Source organism: Zalophus californianus, chromosome X, assembly GCF_009762305.2.
Source record: "Zalophus californianus isolate mZalCal1 chromosome X, mZalCal1.pri.v2, whole genome shotgun sequence".
Lineage (NCBI taxonomy): Eukaryota > Metazoa > Chordata > Mammalia > Carnivora > Otariidae > Zalophus > Zalophus californianus.
The window spans coordinates 70,125,889-70,142,033 of NC_045612.1; the positions used below are offsets into that span (position 1 = coordinate 70,125,889).

General features: G+C 37.2%; 1 protein-coding gene across 10 annotated transcripts in view; it reads left to right on the forward strand.

Moving 5' to 3' along the window:
* Nucleotides 1-16,145, forward strand: part of PHKA1 (phosphorylase kinase regulatory subunit alpha 1) — a 160,446-nt gene that overhangs the window by 34,661 nt on the left and 109,640 nt on the right. For all 10 annotated transcript variants that reach the window (XM_027607745.2, XM_027607747.2, XM_027607748.2 and 7 more), the window contains 6 exons: nt 2,342-2,424; nt 5,299-5,379; nt 9,967-10,065; nt 11,066-11,212; nt 12,177-12,230; nt 13,581-13,703. In XM_027607745.2, coding sequence (XP_027463546.1) covers nt 2,342-2,424; nt 5,299-5,379; nt 9,967-10,065; nt 11,066-11,212; nt 12,177-12,230; nt 13,581-13,703 — 587 coding nt within the window. The remainder of the gene's footprint in view (nt 1-2,341; nt 2,425-5,298; nt 5,380-9,966; nt 10,066-11,065; nt 11,213-12,176; nt 12,231-13,580; nt 13,704-16,145) is intronic.

Consider the following 16,145-nt stretch of genomic DNA (forward strand, 5'->3'; position numbering starts at 1 on the left):
AGCTCAAAGACCAGCAATTCCATGGAAATTGGCAAAGGACACAACCAAAGAGTTCATAGGAAAAGAAATGTGGATGGCTATAAACATATAAAAAGACTCACAACCTTACCCACAATTAAAAGAACTACAAATTAAGCTACAAAGAGATTTTATTTCTCCTTCATTACAGTGGCAAAGATCAAAGATGTTTTTTAAGGCCTGTGTTGACAAGGGTATAGGGAACAGGCAGGCAGGGCTGATTGGTATGTAAACTGTAGAACTTCTTTGCAGAGTAACTTGGTGAAGATTATCAATGTTTAATGTACACATGGTGAAGTATTTAGGGAGAAGTGTACTGATATTTGCAACTTACTTTGAAATGTATCAAAAAAGATGTATTGATGGATGGATACATATGTGGTAGAAAAATATAGTAAAATGTTAATGCTTGAATCCAAATGATATGCATACAGATGTCCACTGTAAGATTCTGTCATTTTTTCTGTTTGTTTGAAAATGTTCACAATACAGTGTTGGGAAAAAATAATATGCATAAATCTGTGACTCAGCAATTCTTCTAAGAATTTACCTTGATATACTGGTACATGTGCACAAAGATATATAAATATATCATTCATGTATATATCATATATATATTCATGTGTATCATATATATCATATATGTATTCGTATATATATATGTATTCATTACAGCATTGGTTATAATGATGAAGCATTAGGTACAACCTAAATGTTTTCAGTAGGGAAATGGTTATATGATTAGCCATTTAGTGAAATGCCATGTTGCCATTAAAAAAAATAAGGCAGATCTCTTTAAAATTGTCTCCAAGATGTATATGAAAAAAGCAAGATACAATATAGTATACTACTCTTTGATACTTTTTATATATGCATAATATTTCTCTGAAAGGATACAGAAGAAACTGGTAAGACTGGTTTCTTTTTTTATGTAACAGAATTTTTATTAAATATTACATAATTAAATAATCATTTTAATGTTAAATAATGTGAGGGGATCACTTCACATATCACACAAACTTTACAAAATGTGAAAATACAGACTCCTGCCTCCCTGGAAATCTTACCATTTGGAATACCTCATGTAGCACTCCAATCTTTCAACATATAAATGGCTCTCTTTTTTCAAGTCTATCAAAGTATAATTTACATACAATAAAATCCAGCCATTTTAAAATGTACATTTCAGTGAGTTTTTACAAATGTATAATTAAACCTCTTGTGTCTTGTGCTGTTAATTTTAGCCATTCTGACTTCTTTCAGAGAGATTTGGCAGGTGGGGAATGATGTGATTCAGGGTGGGAGAAAGACTCACTGTATGCCTGTTGGTATTTCTTTTTTTTTTTTAAATATTTGGTGTGTTGCCTTTTTTTTTTAAGATTGATTTATTTATTTGAGAGAGAGAGAGCATGAGAGGGGGGAGGGTCAGAGGGAGAAGCAGACTCCCTGCTGAGCAGGGAGCCTGATGCGGGACTCAATCCCGGGACTCCAGGATCATGACCTGAGCCGAAGGCAGTCGCCTAACCAACTGAGCCACCCAGGCACCCCCCTGTTGGTATTTCCTTATAGGGGTTGGGGGCACAGGAGAGGGGAGAGGAGTTTGTTTTGTTTTGTTTGAGAGGAGTTAATTTTTAAAGAAAAATGTATCATACTATACATACTGGGAAGCAGTATAGCATCTTGGTTAGGAACTCAGTCTCTGAAGTGAAACAGATGATAGTTGGGTCTGTTTTCACTATTTATAGTTAAATGGTCTTAGGCAAATATTTAATCTCTCTAAGCCTCATGGAGAAAATAGAGGTACGCACTTCTTAGGGTTGATGTAAAAATTAAATGGATAATTCATGCAAAACACTCCATTTGTAAGCTATAACTATCTTTGTGTAGTTTACATTTAGAATAATTAACATTTTTTACTCCAAAAAGTATAGTTTTAAGTTTTCCTTAAAATCATAATCTTTTGCTACTTCTTGCTTAGTATTTAGACTCTCTCCAACTCTTTTTTGAAATAGCTGTCTTTCTTCTTCCAGATACCTTAAGGCACATTGTAAATTAATTACCTATAGAATTAGGAGTCTGAGACTTTCTATGGACACCTACAAATAACAGTTAAAATTCCTCCATGTTATAATATGCTGGTATCTCACATAGTCGAAGACTAGCCTAGGTCTGATTTGTGGTTTTGCTTTTCTGGTTTAGGAATCAAAGTGTCTCTCATTGTTCCATTACTTAGGAGTAATGGGATCGGTTAGTTACTGTGGCTGCCTATAAAGCCTATAGTGATAATTGACCAGCTCTATATCTTTATTCTCTTTTTCCTCAGGACTTCATATCATCCACAGTCTAGATGAAGTCAATTTCATACAGAACCTTGTGTTTTACATTGAAGCTGCATATAAAACTGCTGTAAGTACTCATTTGGGAATTGATTTTAAACATATGTTTCTAAAAATACTGAACAACCCCCTCCTTCTCCTAATGCTGCCCCTCATAGTGAACCAATCTATAAAACTTCTGACAGAAATTGCCTTCAGCCTCTTTCTTTGCTAAGCTCCATCATCCTCTCTTTGCCTTCTCTCCAAAGGAGTTACAGAGACAAAAGGGTCAAGATGCTGTGCTTCCACTCCTGTCAAATTCTGTAATATCTCATGTCATGTATTTGGGAATCTGGAGCTAAATTGTCTTATTTTAGTGGTCTGTGGTCTTGAACTGGAGCAAGATGGCTAGGGAGTATAATGTGTAAGTTAGCTACTTAGACATAAAATTTAGTCATATGTTTAATATCTGTAGACATTGATTCAGTGCTTACTATACAAAAAATAGTTCCTTTTTCTCACAACTACCATATGAGGTAGGTTTATATTAAATCATAATATATTTAACATCTCCTCTCTCAGGGATCACTGTTCTTCATTGCATAATGTTCACTGTATTGAAAATGGCTGTGTCATAAATAGTCCAGTCTTTTTAGTCATCTAATTGTTTAATTTGTTTGGTTGTTTTTCACTGGTTTAGATGGGAGCATAAACCTGTGACCTGTCACTCCATATTTGCCAAAAGGATAAGTTTAACATAGACATATTTGATGCAAGCAGACCTTATTTGTTGACTGATCATTTTTGCCTTCTGATACCGTAGGCCTGCTAAGGTCCAGGGTACAGGTCAGGGTTCTCTGGCCTCTCCATTGCAGCCAGGGGTTGCAGCAGCAGAATTAATGATATGTGCCTTCTCATACTCTAATCTTGCTGCACAAATTAGGGTAGAGCTGGGTTTGGGGACAAGTGAGGCTAGCCATGGGATAAATATGGCTTACCTTCCAGAAGCTTCACTTTAACTCAGAGATTTGATATAAAAAGTAATTTAAGGTAAATACAGAAACAAACATAGGGGTGTGTGTGTGTGTGTGTGTGTGTGTGTGTGTGTGTGTGTGTATGTGCATGCACACATGCATGTGTACACATGGATATTTGCAAATTCTGTTCAATGAGAGGGCCTAGAAGCAATGACACCACAGTGACAATGAGCCAGTGCCTAGGTCTTGGATTGTAACTATTCGTAATAAAAAAAAAAAAAACACACAACAGGCTTCCTTGTTGAAGTGGTTGTTTCTAGGGCTGGGGGCAGGAAAATACAAGATGAAACTACAGTATCTTGTGACAGAAAGTGAGGACATGTTCAAAAAGAATGGGGCATGTCCAAAGGGTGCAGGAGCCAACCTGGAAGAACTCCCAATGGCTAAAGCTGGAACAATTTGAGCAATGAAACAAGTAACGATAATATTTTATTATAACCCAGAGAATAACCTAAATATCTATAAGTTCATACTGATATAAACAAATGAATAAATGAATGAGGGAGAAAGGACAGCTCTTCCTTAGAGAAGAATTGCAATTAAGAATTGCAATTAATGGCTGTAGAGGTAATGAAGGAACTAAAAAAAATCACCATTGAAGCACCATTGTAATAATGGTTGCAGACAAGATTCACCAATGGATGCTAAATTAGTGGGTAGATGTTTGAGGAGATACAGGATATTTGCACAGTTGTAAAGTATCTTTCTAGAGATAGTTATTAATCATACGGGGGAAAATAGTAGCAGTAGACTGGAGAAACCCTGCAGACACCACCTTAACCACGTGATGAAGGTTAACATCACCATAATAGGACATATCAACATCGTGTACTCCCTGATATGATGCCGTGAGAAGGACACAGCATAACATCTGTAGAAATCTTGACCAAAAAAATGCACAATCTTAATCTAATGAAGGGAAGACATCAGGTGAACCTAAATTGAGAGAAATCTATAAAATTCCTGACCACTGATCTTCTGAAAGTGTCAAGGTCATGAGAGGCAAGACTTGAGAAACTTTAACTGATTGGAAGAGACTAAGGAGGCATGACAAATGCAGCATGGTATTCTGGATTGGATCCTGGAACATAAAATGGTTATTAGTGGACAAACTGGTGAAATCCTAACAAAGTCCATAATCTGGTTACTAGTATTGTACTAATGTTAATTTCTTAGCTTTGATGAGTGTACTGTGGTTATGTCAGGAGTTAACATTAGGGCAAGTTGAGTGAAAGGTATATGGGAACTCACTGTAGTATTTCTCTAACTTCTCTGTAAGTTGAAAGTTATTTCAAATAAAACAGTTCTTAAAAAGTAATTTTAAGTGTTATATTATCAAGGGGCCATATACAGCTATGTTTAAGAATTTACACTTTGGACTGAGAGTACTTGGACTCTGATCCTAGCTCTGTCACTTACTAGCTGTGTGGCCTTGGGTGAGGCACTTAGCCTCTCTCTGCACCTTAGTTTCATCATCTATAAGATATAAGGATTAAGGAAGATAGTAGTATAAAGTGCATAGGTTAGTGTATGGTACATTGTCAATGCCAATAGAGAGTAAAATTAGAATAGATATTTAAGATAAAACACTGGGGTGCTGTTTAGGCTCCATCTTCTAGACCCCCTGAGTATCTGCCTTGATAAAAAATTTTGAGAAGCATTTCTCTACATGGACTGAGTTATAGTTATTAGGCCTGATCAGCTGTTGAGGAGTCTTCCAACTTCTTAGAGGTCCCAGGAGAATTTGAAGCTACTAGGAAAAGAGCTACAGGGGCAACTCAACTCATTGGCATCTCCTTAATAGGTGTTGTGGGTACACATATGTATGGCAAATTAGCTACTATGTGTGCCTTTTATTGAAGAGTTGTGTGTCTAGTAAGCATTTAGTAGTAATGACTTGCTAATGGTATGCTGGTTTTTTATGCTAGGACTTCGGGATATGGGAACGTGGAGACAAGACCAACCAAGGGATCTCAGAATTGAATGCCAGTTCAGTTGGAATGGCAAAGGTAATTTTCCTTGCTTTGTTTGTACCAAGTGTGGGGTAAGGAAATACACCTTTATCATAGATAAAGGCTTAATGTGAATTTGGATCATCACCAAATTGTTCTTTTAAGACACAGGCAAAATTCGGATTCTCCCATAGAACTATGGACGTGTAGGTAAAGATTTATTTCATTAGCTCCAGATTTGTATATCCAACTGCTTTTGTAGCATATCTCTACTTACCTATACCACAGAGACCTCAGAGAACATATTTTTTTAAAGATTTATTCGTTTATTTGAGAGAGACAGAGAAGTGAGTGAATGTGCACATGAGGGCCAGGCAGAGGGAGAAGGAGAGAGAGAATCTCCAGCAGACTACCCACTGAGTACAGAGCCCAACACAGGGCTCGATCCCACGACCCCAAGATCATGACCTGAGCTGAAATCAGGAGTCAGACACCTAACCAGCTGAGCCACCCAGGCACCCCAGAGAACATATCTTCAACTAAACTCATCTTCTCTACCATTACAAAAATAAAAAGAGGCCTTCCCCTTCCATACACCAGTTGACAAAACTTGATTGTCAAGAGAACCATCTGTCAATCCTGCACCCCCCTCACTCTCCTGCATCCCACATAGCATCATCATCATCATTACTACCTTTCCACTTGACTCCATCTTTTCCTTCCCATTGCTACTGCCTGAATTTCAGCTCTTATCTTTGGAGACAGCAGGAAGTCATAAAATAGAATAGCAGGAATAAGATCAAACATATCCATTATAATGATAACTATGCATGACCTAATTGAAGTTTCCCCACCAAAAGACACAGATTGATTTTAAAAGGATAATAATACACCCTGTGTTTATTGCAGCATTATTTACAGTAGCCAGGATATGGAAGCAACCTAAGTATCCATCTATAGATAATGGATAAAGAAGATGTGATACACACACACACACACACACACACACACACACACACACACACACACACACACACACACACAATGCATTACCCAACCATAGGAAAGAATGAAATCTTGCCATTCATGACAACATGGATGGATGTAGAGGGTATTATAGTAAGTGAAATAAACCAGACAAAGACATATAGCATATGATTTTACTTATATGTGGAATCTAAAAAACCAAAACAATAAGAGCAACCTAAATTTCCAACAATTGTTAAATGGTTAAATAAATTAGAAAGAATCCTAACCAAATTTCATATGAAACATGATCTCAACTATAGACAGATTTACATAAAGAAAACTAATAGGAAACATGCCAAAAATATTAGCATTATTTTGGGTGATTTTTTTGCCCTCTCTATACTTTTTTATGTTTTCAAATATTCTATAACAAGTATGTCATATTTTATAATCAGAAAAGCAGGAAATTAATAAGCAAATTCTATTTTTTTTTTAAATCTTCTGCCTTGGTGACTAGTAACTTTCATCTTTAAGTCAATCATAGTATCTTTTTAGGGTATTCACTTCCCTATGGAAATTCAGTGATGTGCCAATACCTAATGGCTGTTGCATTTTAATATCTTACATCCACACAACTTCTAGCATATCTTATGTGCTGGTATCATACTTGCAGCTACCCTACCAAAAGAGTGGTTTACTATAAATTCATCTGTGCCTTGTTCAAATTATTTTTAAAGTGTGATGCTTGGCTTGATAATGCTATAACTTTATCTATGCTGTATCTTTTTTTAAATGCATTTTTAAAGAATTCAGCCACTGGAGATAAAAATAATAAAACAAAATTTTAAAAATAAAATATTTTTATTGAGGTGTAATAGGCATATAACGTTGTGTAAATTTGGAGTGTACAACATGTTGATTTGACACATTTTTTTGCAATATGATTACCGCCAAAGTGTTAGGTAACACCTCTATCACATCATACAATTATCATTTTTTTGTGATAGGAATGATTAATATTTGGCCTCTTAGCAACTTAGAAGTTTATAATACACTATTATTGTCCATAATCACTGTGCTATGCATTAGGTCTCCAGAACTTATTTATCTACTGGTTGCAAGTTTGTACCTTTTTAAAAAAAGAATTATTTATTTTAGAGAGAGAGAGAGAGACAGAAAGGGAGCAAATGGGGGGGAGGGGCAGAGGGAGAGAGTCTTCAAGCAGACTCCCTGCTGAGCATGGAGCCCCATGTGGGGCTCAGTCCCACCACCTGTGAGATCATGACCTGAGCTGAAACCAAGAGTTGGGCGCTTAACCAACTGAGCCACCCAGGAGCCCCACAAGTTTGTACCTCTAAACAACATCTCCTCAATTCCTCCATCCCCCAGCCCTTGGTAACCACCATTTCACTCTGTTTTTTTGAATGTGGCTTTTTAAGTTCCACATATAAGTGATATAGTACAGTATTTGTCTTTCTCTAACTTATCTCACTTAGCATAATGCTCTCAAGGTCCATCCCTGTGGTCACAAAGGGCAGGATTTCCTTCTTTCTCACAGCTGAATGATACTCCATTGAGTGTGTGTGTATCATGTCTTCTTTACCCATTCATCTGTTGACAGTTAGTGTTTCTGTACATTGGCTATTGTGAATAATGCTCCAATCAACAGGGGGTACATATATCTCTTTGATATCCTCTTTTCATTTATTTTGTATATATGCCCAAGAGTGGAATTTCTGGATCGATCATATGATAGTCCTATTTTAAGTTTTTGAGGAACCCCCATAGTGTTTTCCATAGTGCCAGAACCAGTTTGCATTCCATCCAACAGTGTACGAGGGTTCCCTTTTCTCCACATTCCCGAGCCACTTGTCTTTTTGATAATAGCCATTCTTGCAGGTGGGAAGTGAAATCATATTGTGGTTTTGATTTGCATTTCCCTGTTGATTAGTGACTTTGAACATCTTTTGATGTACCTGTTGGCCATTCGTATGTCTTCTCTGGAAAAAATACCTATTCAATTCCTCTGCTCATTTCTTAATTGAATTGTTTTTTATTATTGAGCTGTATGAGTTATTTACATATTTTGGATATTAATCTCTATAGTTTGAAAATATTTTCTCCTATTCCATGGGTTGCCTTTTCATTTTTTTTTTTTTGATTGTTTCTTTTTCTGTGCTGGAACTTTTTAGTTCCATGTAGTCCCACTTATTGATTCTTGCTTTTGTTGCTTGTGCTTTTGGTGTCATATCTAAAAAATCATTGCCAAGACCAGTATAAAGGAGCTTTTTTTCCTATGTTTTCTTCTAGAAGTTTTACAGTATCAGGTCTTATGTTTAGTCCATGTCAAGTTAATTTTTGTGAGGGTGTAAGTTAGGGGTCTGATTTCATTCTTCTGCATGTGGTTATCTAGTTTTCCCAACACCATTTGTTGAAGAGACTATTCTTTCTGCATTGACTGTTCCTGGCTCCCTTGTCAAATATTCATTGACTGTAAATGCAGGGGTTTATTTCTGACTTTTATTCTGTTCCATTGGTGTGTGTCTATTTTTATGCCCATACCATACTATTTTAATTACTATAGCTTTGTAGTATAGTTTAAAATCAAGAGTGTGATGCCCCCAGCTTTGTTATTCTTTCTTGTGATTGCTTTGGCTATTTGGTGTCTTTTGTGGTTCCAGACACATTTTAGGATTGTTTATCTATTTCTGTGAAAAATGCCATTGGAATTTTGATAGCAATTGCATTGGATCTATAGATGGCTTTTGGTAGTATGGACATTTTAACAATATTATTTCTTCCAATCCATTGAACATGGGATATCTTTCCGTTTGTTTGTCTTTAATTTCTTTCCTCCAAGTATTGTAGTTTTCATTGTACAGCTCTTTTACCTCCCTAGGTGAATTTACCCTTAAGTATTTTATTACTTTTGATGCTATTGTGAGTGGGATAGTTTTCATTATTTCTTTCTCCAGATGTTTTTTGTTGTTAATGTACAGAAATGCCACTGATTTCTGTACATTGATTTTATATCCTGCAACTTTACTGAATTTATTGATTGTTCCAACACTTTTTGGTTGAGTTTACAATTTTCTGTATATAATATATCATCTTCAGATAATGACAGTTTTACTTCTTCCTTTCTGATTTAGATGCCTTTTATTTCTTTGTCTTGCCTAATTGCTCTAGCTAGGACTTCAGATATTATGTTGAGTAAGAGTGGAGTGAGTGGGCATCCTTGTCTTGCTCTTGATCTTAGAGGAAAAGCTTTCAATTTTTCACTATTGTTTTTGTTTTTATTTGAATTCCAGTTAGTTTCAGGTGTGCAGTATAGTGATTCAACACTTAAAATACCCAGTGCTCATCACAAGTGTTAGCTGTGGGTTTGTTGTATATGGCCTTTATTATGTTCAGGTATGTTCCTTCTATACTGAATTTGTTGAGGTTTTTATCATGAAAGGATGCTTGCAGCCTCCATCTTAACTGTCTCTGGGATAATATGGGAGGCAAAGAAAAACTCAGAGGCCCCTGGGAACAAAGAATGCTACATTGTTTTTGCTGTTCTGCTGAACAAATTCAAAATGACTTCATATGCACTGATATGATACTGCTGTACTGGGAGGAGAAATCTGTATCTTTTGCGGAAAATGTCCTTTCTTTCTTTGCTCTTCATAGGCAGCCCTGGAAGCTTTGGATGAACTGGACCTGTTTGGTGTGAAAGGTGGGCCCCAATCAGTTATCCATGTCCTGGCTGATGAAGTACAACACTGCCAGGTAAGAGAATAATGAAGGACATTATAGAAAATGTTATTCTTACCCAGACTCGGGATGAGCATGGCCTTGAGAATAAAGAGACCCAAGAGTACATAATCTGATTTATTACCATGTGTCAAAAATGTATTATCCAAGCTTCCCATGCTGAGATAAGGTTGATATAGCATAAACTATAACATAGGTCATAGTCCTGTTCTCTCAGCCATGGCTATAAAGGAATCTCATCATAGTATGTGGAATTCTCCAGTGTTGTCCTATCAAGGATCTATGGGCTCTGCTCCTTTTCTAAATAATACCAAGAGAACAAGAGGTGACTGATTTTGAGTGTTCTTCTTGATAGTGGCTTTGAAACATTCTCTTGTCCCCAGTTGGCTCTAGGCTTAGATGTTTGGGATTAGACTGTTTTAAGTGGTAAATATGTATCTTCACTTTTGTTTAGGGTTACTCTCTCTAAGAGTAAGGTTCTTCTCATTGGTAAGATGACTTTCTCCCCGTCTTCAAACCCTGATTAGTTAACAATGGTGAATATAAACTCATCTTCTCATTTCAAAAATGTGAAATTTTCCTTGGAAAAAATAAATGTCAGCAGTGTAGGAGCTGAGTTTTCCACATCCTGTTTTCTCAGCAGCTGCATTTTCTCTATCTTTATGCTTCAGTGGTTGCTAATGGTGCAAGGGGATTGTGGACAGATGATGTTTAGAGTATTCTTTATCCATTAGCAGCTCGTTAAGATTCAGGATTGGGAAGCCTTGAGAGCAGTATTAAGACAGGGGATGATGTACAGAAATAGCTAGTTTGCTAAGCTCTCACTTAGAAATTATTACTGAATTACTATGGAATTCCATGTTGATTATCATTGAATCATTATTATGGTATAATGTTTAGATTTTCTCCCAAATGATCCTCTTCCACATAGATCTTTTGAAACTAAAGCTATTAGTTTTATAATCCCAAGTTATTTACTAATGTGCCACTTTTGACTTCCTTTCTTCCTTTTTAGTCTATCCTTAATTCGATACTCCCCCGCGCTTCCACATCCAAAGAGGTAGATGCTAGTCTGCTTTCAGTTATTTCCTTCCCAGCCTTTGCAGTAGAGGATGGCCAGTTGGTAGAGCTCACAAAGCAAGAAATCATCACCAAGCTTCAGGTATGTCCATACGTGCCCTTCTTTTCTTTAAGGCTTTGACTTTAAGGAGAAATTAATGTCGTTGGGGGCCTCGAGTCAGTGATTTACCCAAATGATCAGTGTTAACACCCCCGGTAATAGAACATATTGACCAGTGTGGTATCTGTGCAAACAATGCATTATCTCAGTGTAATCATGAGAAAACATCAGACAAAACCAAATTGAGGGACATTCTACAGAATAACGGACGATCTCTTCAAAAGCGTCAAGGTGATGAGAAACAAGGAAAGACTAAGGAACTGTCACAGATTGGAAGAGACTAAAGAGATGTGACAACTGAATGCAGTGGGATCCTGAAATGGGTTTTGGAAGAGAAAAAAAAGCCATTAGTGGAAAAACTGGAGAAATCCAAAGAAGTTCTGTACTTTGGTTAATAGTGTTGTACCAAGATTAATTTTTTAGTTTTGATAAATGTTCTACAGTTATGTAAGATGTTAATATAAAGGGACAGTGGATGAAGGGTAATGGGGACTCTCTGTACTGGTTTTGCAACTCTTCTGTAAGTCTCAAATTATCTCAAAATTTAACAAAAAATATGTTGTCTTTTAAAAAAAAAAAAAAAAAAGCCTGTTGCTCCCTTATGAGCTCTGTGAACAGGACCACATAGATTAGTAATTGGGCTGTTACAGACTTACCCTATAGTGGAAAGTGATAGAGAGGGTAATATTAGAAACTCTGCTTTAGGGAAAAGCCTGTGACTTAGCCCTCACTGGAACTCACATTGATTGCTGAAATCAGTTTCTGCTGCTGGACTGATATCAGAGGTTTGTTTGTTTTTTTTAATTACATTTTATTATTTTTTAAATCCTGTATCTTTGTTGGTGATAGGTCAGTATGTATAGCTGTTGCAAAGGATGTATTTCTGATGCATTATATGACTGTACCAATGTACATGCTTCTGATCTTTTTTTCTCTGCATTCCCAGGGGCGTTATGGTTGCTGTCGCTTTCTACGAGATGGATATAAAACTCCTAAAGAGGTAAGTTTCTTTTCCCCAAAATGAGTCCACAGTAGAATGGTCACTACTGTCTGTAGTCTCATTCAGAGAAAATACTTGATGTATTATATGTTGGCTAACTGAACATAATAAAAAAATACTCAAAAGAGAAAATACTTAACTCACTGGTGGTATTTAAAATAATCACTCAATAGGATAACAATAACTTATGTTTGCTGCCTTCATTGGGCTTAGTTGCCAAGTTCTAATTTGTGAGCCTTTATGGATTAAATAAAATAGAGGGAGGTGCAATTCTTCCACTTCTTGTAGCTGGTTGGTTTCAGGAAAGAGCTACTGACAGATGCTTAAATCAGTGGATGAGAGTTTAAGCAGAAACAGAATATTTGAATAGTCTCAAAGAATCTCCCTCCCCAATATTTCATAATTACAAAGGGGAAAATCTTTCCTTTGATAGGTCTTCCTGGCCCCCTTCCATCTCTTGCAGTTGGTTAGTTCTAAACAGAACCTGATCTTGAAAAGTTAACATCCTTCTGTTCCACTTGTCAAAAGTTCTCCACGGAATTATCAATGGAGAAAATTAAGTATTATTGAAGGGAATGAATGGTCAAGAAGGAGCACTTCACTGGCAATGTACACGTTGTTTAGGGCTTTTTTTAATCACCGAGCTCAAACTCTTCTGGTCTACTTCCCTTCTTCCACTTTATTCTTTAGGCCTGTTGATTTCTAGCTCTACCAATCTATTAAAATTACACTCTGAAATATCATCAGAATCTCCCAAATGATCAATCCAATAGCCTTTATCCCATCCCTATTATACGTGACTTCTCTGTAGTACATTACTGTTCCCTACCCCTCCATTTTCTTGAAATTCTTTTCCCATTTACTTTATACAACACTACACTATCCTAATTCTTCTCTTTTTGTTCTTTCCTCACGAAACTATGAGGGTTTACCAAGATTCTGTTCTTGGGTCCTTTGTTCACTGTATGTAGGTATTACATCTGTAACTTGTGCTTCAAGTGTCACCTCCATGAGAGTCATTCCCGAACCCTCATCACTTGCTGTCCTTGTAAACATTTCTATTTGTATGTTCTGCTGCTACCTCAAACTTAACAAATATAAAATCACATTCATGTTTATTGTAAATGAATCTCACTTCTTCATATACCTGCCTATGGTATCATTCTTACCCCAGTTCTACTAGTTACAAGTCACATCACAAAGTATTCGCTGAGGGAGGGGGAATATGTAATGCCCTGCCTTCTCTGAAACAAACTATCAAAAGTGAAAGGCTATATTGTGAGACCTCCAAACAAAAGATGTATGGCTGACTTTGCAGTGATAAGATAGACTTTTTTGTGTTTTTACCAGGATCCCGGTCGCCTGTATTATGAACCATCTGAGCTGAAGTTATTTGAAAACATTGAGTGTGAATGGCCACTGTTCTGGACGTACTTTATCCTCGATGGGGTCTTCAGTGGCAATGTAGAACAGGTAATATGCCAGGGAAAGAGCTTTTCAGAAGAATGGTTTTTAGTATGTCTACGTCTTTCAGTTAATGTCTATGCTGACCCTGTGACCAAATGGAAGTCTTCCCTAATAGGGAAGAAACAGAGTCTTCTAGAGTCTTCTAGAGACTAGTACTTGAGGGCACTAGGTTAAGAGTTGGAAGGCCTTTATATTGCCATCACTCAGACTTGGCTTTTAACAGACATAGATAGCAAAATAGCAAGCCCTGTCCACTTGCCTCAGTTGTTACAGGTACTTGAGTTTACTTCCTGGCTTTGTGTATATATATATTTTAATAAACCTTGGAAATGATGTTCTGACTTTAGCCCCCCCAAACAACAACAACCCATTTATACCTTGTCCTTGTCCCCCAAAACATGGTCATCATTGCTTTTTTGAGCTACATGAATAAAGTAATTTAGAAACCATCATTGGAAAATAGTGAGACTGGGAGATTTGATCAAGGAAGTTTAGTGTCAGGCATTCTACAAATTGGCTATGGTCTAAACTTGGACATAAATCCAACATTTGGAAGTCACTTATACTTGGCTACATAAAACGCAATGTTGTGTAATTTGAATGCTTTGGCCAATATTAATCTGTAATTGCCAATATGAGTTTAAATAATAGGGTTACACCAAAGTTTCAGGGGCCACAAAGTGCTGTTTTACTCTAAATTTCAGTAAATTAAAGGATATCCCTTTTTTAGAAATCAAATAAGATAAGCAGTAATAGAAATAACCCACCCTATTTTGACCACCCTGTTTTGATTCTACCATTTTTCTCAGACCTCAAATTCCACAGGATTATTTATCAAAAACTTTTCTTGCTCAAAGAAAAATGTATTTATCAAATGTGCCTACGCCTACTAAGTACAAAACACATTCAGGTTTTTTGGACTTGGGGGGTGGGGGAAAGAGTTGGGAAATCTGGATTCTTTTTTATTCTTTTTTTCTGGCTTCCCTCCTGACTCTTTTTTTTTTAAGATTTTATTTATTTATTTGAGACAGAGAGAGAACACGAGTGGGAAGGAGGGTCAGAGGGAGAGGGAGAAACAGACTCCCCACTAAGCAGGGAGCCCGACGCAGGGTTCGATCCCAGGACCCCGGGCAGGGTTTGATCCCAGGACCCTGGGATCATGATCTAAGCCCAAGTCAGACGTTTCACTGACTGAGCCACCCAGGTGCCCCATTCCCTCCTGACTCTTGAGTAGCCCAAATATAGTCAGTGACTTCTTCGGATTCTCTGTATACAATGGAAATAGTTTTTCACTCTTCTTTAAAGATGTCCCTAAAGTTGTTTTTTTTTTTTAATTTCACAGATGAAGATATGCCATAAGCACAAGGGACAGTCAGTTCGGCTATAAGAAGACATACATGTTTCTTGAAAATCACCATGCTCTGCATATTTGAGAAATAAAAACTATAGGGCTCCTGGGAAAATGAGGTTGGGACACAACATTTTAAAAGTTTGCCAGAGGGTGCCTGGGTGGCTCAGTCAGTTAAGCATCTGCCTTCGCTCAAGTCATGATCCCAGGGTCCTGGGATCAAGTCCCGCATTGGGCTCCCTGCTCAAGGGGGGAGCCTGCTTCTCCCTCTCCCTGTCTGCAGCTGTGCCTACTTCTGCTCTCTCGCCCTCTCTCTGTCAAATAAATTAAAAAAAAAGAAGTTTGCCAGAAATACATACAAAACGATAGGAACCTGATAAACACAGCATCATAACTTTATGCATATGAAATGGTTAAGAAGTACATAAATACCACAATAAATATGGCACTTGTACCTTGAAAAAGACCTTAGGTTTGCTTGTGGGTATGTGCACCCTCGGTCCTGCCAGCTCACTTGACGGGCTCCCATGCCTGCCACCCTGCGTGGCCAGAGGAAGGGAATAAGAAAAATGGCAAAAGAGTGAGGGGAAGGAGAAAAAGAACATGGAACAGACAGGATGAATACAAAATAAACTGAGGAGAAAGGGGAAGAAATGAAAGAGAAGGGAAGGCACACAGAGTCAGGCAGCAGCTCAGGAGTGATTATGAACCAGTAGAAGGAGTGTTCCCTGAACTCAGAAAGTTCTAACACGGAATGTGGATGGGTGGGGTTAATTGCCGTCCTGAGGCATGTCCATGTGCATGTTTCAGGTATTCTTACAGGGGCTCAATTCAGCTGAGTGTACTCTCAGGTCAAGATTGTGCATAAACACATGTCAAATCTGGGTGATGCTCAAATCGTTCCATCATACATCAGACGCACTGGAATAAATGTGTGCTTTCAAAACGACTGTGATAGCAGAACTGACTGTTTTTTCCATCATAAATTATAGTGTTTTTTTTTTCCTTTTTGTGTTTTGGTGTTTGTTTTTTATGTATTACTAATCTAATCTACAGCTAATTGTTAAGCAAAAAATGTGAACTTCACTACAAGAGAAACT